The following is a 7342-nucleotide window of genomic DNA, read 5'->3' as shown; positions in this document are numbered from 1 at the left end:
TTCTACGATTTAATAAATCGTACAAACGATTTTCTAAATCGTAGAAATGGCTTTCTAAATCGTACAAACAACTTTTTTAATCGTTTCTACGGTTTCTGCTAGGTTAAATCGGCACGAATACGCCGTCGTACACATGTATATTAGAACATGTATTTAAAAATAAAGACAGCTAATTATAAATGTTTCCACATTTCTTCTAAACACAGGTAGGGACGGTGTTAATTTTATATTTAATGGTAGCTCATTCCATACATAAACGCCTGAGTATTGAAGAGCGTTTTTGAATAAGATTGTTCGATGTTTTGGTAAACAAAGATTATAATTTAATTCGGAACGCAGGGAATAGGAATCATGAGTTTGAAAAACAAAAAGATCCTGTAGATATTTAGAGTTCATAACATAAGAAGTTTTGTACAATAAAATACACATTTCACCATCCTAACTTTACAAACAAGGGTTTTGATGGCTCATCAGGTACTGCGTCAAGAATAATTCTAGCATTCTGGATTGTTTCTGTTTGTATTTTGGAATCTTAATGCTCATGGTACTGTGGAGACGCCTACTTGACTTTCGTCTTTGTGTTCAGGGGAAACGAGAGGTGGGTGGAAGTCGCTATCCAAACTTGAAATCGACGATCTGTTGGACAATTTGCAATCTGTGCTATATAACCAAGCTATACAGTATGGAATATTGGCATTCATTTCATCATTAGTCTGTTCAGGTAAACCTTTCCTTGGAACCTCTGAGGTCGTGCTTATATCACCAATGCTACTCTCGATGGAACCTACACTCCTCCCGGATGCTGCAAAACATTCCAGTTTTCTTATAGATGTGTTCATTATCGGCATGGAACAAACATGGTTACCTAGATGAGACGGGGTAGAATAACCTAGTTTTGATGCCAAACCATCATACTTGATGGAGAGTGCTTCTTGCAGGTGTTGAATGTTTCGTTTTCTATCGGATGATTTATCTATGTTCGAGAAAACTATTTCCCACAGACTATTTTGATTCCCAGATTGTCCTGAAACCACCAGGTCCAGAAATTCTATGTCAATAATTTGATGGCGACATAAATGATCTACAACGTCCCGAATGTCAACATCACGCTTGATGACACAAAGTAAGCACTCAGAGCTTCTACCTTCTGACGCTTTCAAGTCATAGATTCTTTGAAGTTCTTGAGCAATATGAGGATATTGATGTTTCCTACCAATTACTTCCAAGAACTTGACGAAATTACCACGACCTCGTTTGGCAAAGAGCACAATAAGTTTGCGTATTTGGTCTTTCCTGGTGCTAATGTGTGAAATGTTGGACGCTTCATCTTGTGTTAGACATTCGTTATCAAGAAGTTCGTCCATAAGGCTTGTGTTGTTCAGGTCCATATCTTTCACCATGTCTTCTAGCTTTTCCGTCAGACAATCTCTGTGGAGAGTTTCGTTTACATCTAAGTCACCATTTTGATCTGAAAAAGACAATGCAGTTATGTAATAGGAGTGAGAAAGTAATGAACATTTGTAAAAGAAATGTTCTTACGACATAATGTGTTAGTTCTGAAGTTCTGAACATAAAATCATTGTTTGCGTTATATAATGTTTCACATTACAAGACCAGAATTGCCCATTTATACCCCGAACTTTGGATTTCTCCCTGCTAATACACCGCAACAATTCTCTTTTAATCTTTAAGTTTGAGACACTTCCGCTATTGCCAATACTTGAATCAGGAGATCTCAGTCTCTCATTGATGAGATGAAGCTGGGCGTTGATAGCTGCATAATTTTGTCTGTGTTCCTGAGCGGATTCGTACATAAACCGTGTCAGGCGTGTCATTTGATTCTGTAAATATTCCAGTGAAATCTCAAACAGCATATATACAATTATATAAATAATACATGTATGTAGGTTGTCATTCTACAACCACGAATTAAGAAATAAATTTCACTCTTGAAAATGTATATTGGTTAGCTCTTCGTGTAAACTGAATTTTATCTTTCTTGTTTACTTTCTACATTTATTTCTGTCTGTAGTTATCAAGATTCATACACTCATTGTTCACAACTGCAACGCATTCACGAGGAAATGATTTATAAAGATATCAAAGACAAAAACATTGGAAATGTAAATACACTGTAGTATGTAATGGTTAGGGCAGTGGCAACATCATAACGAGATCCACAGGCCACATCGTTCACATGCATCACCTTGACCCTGCTGTTATTGAGCTATTGTGATTTTAAAAAGATTTTTTTGCAATCTTAATTCCTATGGAAAAATTTGACCCCATATTGTGGTCCCAACCTAGCCCCCATAGGAATCTCAACATAACCATGATACAAGGTCACAAGCTAACAAATAATGGTATGAAATGTTAATTCTTGCAACAAGAAATCTATACACAAATTATGAATTAAACAGTTCAGAAGATATTTCCTAGATTCTCTTTTCTAAAAAGTAGGTCAAAAACTTTGGTACCAAAAGAAAGGTCTTGTCAGAAGGAATTCATACATGATATATGTATAGCTCACCGTTCAAAAGTTATGAGCAAGGCGAAAGTTTGGTTAGAGTTTTGAAATCAGGGTCAAGCTCCAAGGTCAAAATTAAGAGGTCAAACATGGCATCAAATGAAATGTCTTGTCATAAGGAATCTATACACAAAATAGGAAAACCCTACCTTTAATAGCATAGGAGATATTGCCTAGGTTAGGTTTTCTCAAAAGTAAATCAAAGTGAAAGGTCAAGGTAAAAAACAATGGCGCCAAAAGAAAGGTCTCGTTACAGAGAATATATCTATGGAACACCTATCACTCACCATTCAAAAGTTATGAGCAAGTTTCAGACAGACATGGCTAACATATAAATCCACACAATTGTGGAACGTTTGCATTTTGATATGATTTATTGGGGTCCTGCTAATCTTGAAAAGGCAACAAGAGTACCCCAAACGGTACAACATACACCCGTTAGACCTTCAGTGCAATACTTGTATTCATGATGAGAAAAAGTGAGTGTGTGGGGGAGAGAGGAACTGTGTGGGGGTAATTCTTTTCAAAATTTGTACGAGGGACAAAGTCCCACTGACTCTAATTCCCGAGAATCGTCCACATTGTCTGCGATCCATATTTCCTATCATTTGATCTCACTCACTCGACATTTGCCGTGCCATATCGCACCAATCCTCATCAAAAGTAATTGTAGGGAGGGTCTTTTAATAAGAGACAGCTTATCGCACAAGAACATACTGTAGAAACTAACATTCACAAAAGTCCGATATTCCTTGCAACCAAGAAGTACTGAAAGAAATTATCAGAATCGTAATCTGAAGATGAATTTTATCATAAATTAGACTTGACAACAATAACTGCGTCTTTCTCTACAGATGATGTAACACTGGACTTCGCTTTGTCAGTGGCGATTTTTGACAAAGAACTGGTGAAACGGCATCAACTAGAATGTGCACGAGAGGGAATCTCCAACGCCATCATATCAAAAACACTACAACCTTACATGAGATGGCAAATGGAGTGTCGTCCCAGATTATTTTTTATCACAAATTTTAAAAAAAAACCAACAAACACACACAAGAATTCTGGACCAAAGTCAAAGAAACAATTCTGAAAACAGTATTAAATTTTCTATACAGGAAAATAATGACCAGCAATGTTCATCTCCGGGAAACACATTGAACAGTATACATGTAGCTACGTCTGTCGCGAAAAAGCAAAAAATAATAGATGCCGAGACAGAGGAGTCTAAGGAAAATTTTGACCGAATTTTACTGGACTTCAAATTGAAGATCTCGTTTTACTCCCAAAAATACACATAACAAAATATATCATGGGCCACATCGCTCACCTGAGCAGCATTCCCTAGCAATAAACAAGCTTGAGAAAAACTATCATTATACAAGCAGCTTGGTTCAGAAAAAAACTTTTCAAAGGCAACGACTAAAATTTCATTAATTATCAAACTTACTTATTAAACTTCACTACAATTAATTAATTAGTTAAATGTTCAGAATGTCATAACAGGGACACAGCTCTTGTGGCGATTGATTGATCATAGTTTTACGCCGTTTTGGCAATATTTTTCGCCATTTTACGGCAGTTAACTAATTAAAATATGTTTGGTTTTGAGTATTTCAGTTTCCCTGACGGCCCACTCTTTTTCGAAAATCTGGGAAACGATCTTTTACGTGCCGGGGGGGGGGGGGGGTCTTGACACGGGACACCCTTAAACGTCCCATCCGACGGACATGCTCTTATGGTGAAAAAGAATGCTAAAAAAACAACAAGAAATGCCTCCTTGTTTCTTGAAATCAAATACAACCCTAGACTCTGAAGAATAAAACGGAAATAATTAAAATACTAGGGCATACATGTACTTACAAAGAATAAGGATTGCAATGGAAGTCTCTCTGAATTATCTATTGTGTCATAGAAACGCAGTAGTAGGAATCTGGGTGATTTGCTCACTTCCTCACTGATTAGATAATTTATTTAATAAATAAAGTATTATTTTAAAATATTTATCGGGATATAAATACGGGTTGGTCACGTGACCAAATTCCATAAAGCCCGAAGGGTACACTTTGTGATGTTGATTTCATCTATTGATAGACTTCTGTAGTGAGAGCGATTGCTATAGATGTGTATTGCCGAAAAGTAGTACCTGTTATATACCCCGTAGTGGATTTATGCAGTGATAAATACGTATTGCTCGTAATAGTGTATGTAGGATAATACAGTTGAAAATGTAAATATATACTGTTATAACATCAGATGTTCAAATGTGCTCCTGATGATGGCGAATTCGCAGCTAATATAACAAAACCGTTCTTAAAATTGATTAATCAAAAATATTGTAACACATTGCCAAAACACTAAGTTTGGGTCGAGTCAAGCGATTTTAGGTATGTGGCTGATAGGAACCATTCTTTTTGAAACAATTTGAAAGCAGTAACATGAAATCAAGTGGATTTGAATACATTTGTGTTGTTTGTGGATAAATCGATTTGATTTACCTATATAGAGTTTTATTTTTATATCTATTTATTTTCTTTCACTCATATGGAGACGTCACCATTGCTGGTGAAGGGTTGCAAAATTTAGGCCTGTGCTCGGCGCTTATGGCCTTTGAGCAGGGAGAGATCTTTATCGTGCCACACCTGCTGTGACACGGGACCTCAGTTTTTGCGGTCTTATCCGAGGGACCGCCCCATTTAGTCGCCTCTTACGACAGGCAAAGGGTACTGAGGACGCTTTTCGTTTGGAAAATTATTTCAAATACATTGTACATGTACTTCACAGAAAATAAGAATTTGTAGGGACTGTAAAAGTTTTACTTTCGTTTAGTTTAGTTAAGTTATCTTGTGTGTGTGTGTGTGTGTGTGTGTGAGCATACGCTTATTTGCATTATAGCTAGAATGCATAAAAATGTCATGTACGGTGCACCGTAGCTTTTTTTAAAATCAGAGTCGTAGCTTTTTTTTTTTTTTTTTTATCAGAGAGGGAGAAAGAGTGTGGGGGTAGCATCTTCACTGAAATAATTCATTTTGGTGATAATAGCTTTTCTCTTTAGGTTTATGGAGCTAATTAAACTAGGTTTGTTGTTAAATCTTTTTTTTTTTTTTTATTTGGAAGTTGTGAAAAGGGAGAGAATTCTAAAACAAAGAATACTCTGAAACTAAACTTCAAATTTTGGACGCCGAGAGGCCCAAGCCTACTTGCTTTATCTGAAATTAATTGTTTCTATCTTTAACAAACTTACAATTTCCCTGGTTTTTTAATGTGTCATATCTATTTATTTACGTTCATTTGTCTTTTTTGACGTCATTTTTTACTGAGTATGGAGGACGAGAGGCCCTAGCCTAACCTAACGAACCATATCATAAATAAATTGCAGATTTTTTTAAAAACTATTTCAAAGGCCTTATCATAGTATAACTTAAAATATCTCTAGCTCGCTTTTACCTGAATGTCTAAAATCAGTAGGCTTTCCGCTATTCCCCTGCTTTCTGTTTCTGTTTGTATTTGTTTGTCTTCCATGTTGTGAAGTTCAATTTCCAGTGTAGGTCGAGTATTTTAATCTGTGTCACTTCCTGGTTCTAAAAATTTACTGTATAAATATATATATATATATTTTTTAAAAACACACACCAAAAACTCAATCTCAATTCAAATTAAGAATTCTTAGTTATACTTGACTGTTAAAAACAAAAATAAATAAGATTTTACGTTAAAACACCGCTTGTTCCACCCCTTGCTTGGAGGGTCTCTGCTCGTATGGAAAACCAACTGTGTCAAAATTATGGTCGAGGCTATCTGGTACCGCTTACAGGGTGGCGACCACGAGTTATCTCATCTTAGGTAGGTACGAGTTATCCCTCGTGCCAATTTATAATTCACATTGATTCTACGAATAATTGTCGTGTGTCAATTCTTTTAATACACCATTATTAGGTGAAATAGGTCCTGTTGGAGCTCCGTTGTGGTTGGCAAACACATATATATTTATTATCAATTACGTAGGAAATATGAATACTTTCAATCATATCAATCAATCAGCTCTAAAAATGTGTTATATATATATATTATATATAAGCACTGAAAAGGCCACAACACTTGATAATTTAAAAACTTGATTATTTAAAACTCAGACGCAACCCGCGTCTTTATCAAGAGGCATATATTACATAAGCAAATATCACACACCAAGAAAAAAACCGACAAATATTAATAATTTACATTGTTAACAAGAATGATACACTGTTGCACTGAATTGAGAAAAATGGTAATCTACGCATAAACATAGAATTTTTTAAATGCATATTAGGTATCGTGTGTTATAATGGATGTATTAGCATCACGCCCTCCACAAAGTATTAGACTGATATTTCTAAATCATTGATGTTCAAATTCCGGACGGAATATTCTAAAATAGAACGTCGTAGTATTCATAATTTCACGGAATGTTGTGACAGCACATTGGTATGAAATACGCCTAATTACAATTAAGAATGTGTACACTTTAAATCAACTTGAAATGTTAATTTCCCATAGAGGATATCAAGACTTTTACATATTTGTTGTGTTTGAAAACTGATATTCCTATTCTTCGAACAAAGACCACGGAATTTGGACAAATACAGTTGTCTTGATTGTCTAGCCTTTTAACGTCACAACGAAGAGGACGTGCACTGTACATATCATATGGGTGGTAAAAATTCAGGGTGGCGACCTTTATTTCAGAAATGCAATGGTGATTATTTCATGTTTGTAGGAAATTGTGAAATATTTATTAGAACATCTTACTGTCATTAAGAACGGCGTTGTGTCAAT

At 35.6% G+C, this 7342-nt stretch overlaps 1 protein-coding gene across 2 annotated transcripts; it reads right to left on the bottom strand.

Annotated features, from left to right (window-relative positions):
• Positions 1 to 218: 218 nt before the first annotated feature.
• LOC130053939 (uncharacterized) lies at positions 219 to 6330 on the bottom strand. 2 transcript variants are annotated; one of them, XM_056161716.1, is made up of 4 exons: positions 6239 to 6330; positions 5975 to 6108; positions 1634 to 1841; positions 219 to 1468 (listed from the first exon to the last, which is right to left on the bottom strand). In XM_056161716.1, exons 2-4 carry the CDS (start codon positions 6047 to 6049, stop codon positions 540 to 542), a joined length of 1212 nt encoding a protein of 403 aa, XP_056017691.1. In that variant the 5' UTR covers positions 6050 to 6108; positions 6239 to 6330; the 3' UTR covers positions 219 to 539. The 2 variants fall into 2 exon arrangements, with proteins under 2 accessions (XP_056017691.1, XP_056017690.1); XM_056161715.1 differs by having other exon boundaries at positions 5975 to 6119; positions 6239 to 6322.
• Positions 6331 to 7342: the final 1012 nt, after the last annotated feature.

This window comes from Ostrea edulis, chromosome 4 (genome assembly GCF_947568905.1).
Source record: "Ostrea edulis chromosome 4, xbOstEdul1.1, whole genome shotgun sequence".
NCBI lineage: Eukaryota > Metazoa > Mollusca > Bivalvia > Ostreida > Ostreidae > Ostrea > Ostrea edulis.
The sequence above is the reverse complement of the archived record's forward strand: the minus strand, read 5'-3'. Positions and strand labels throughout refer to the sequence as shown.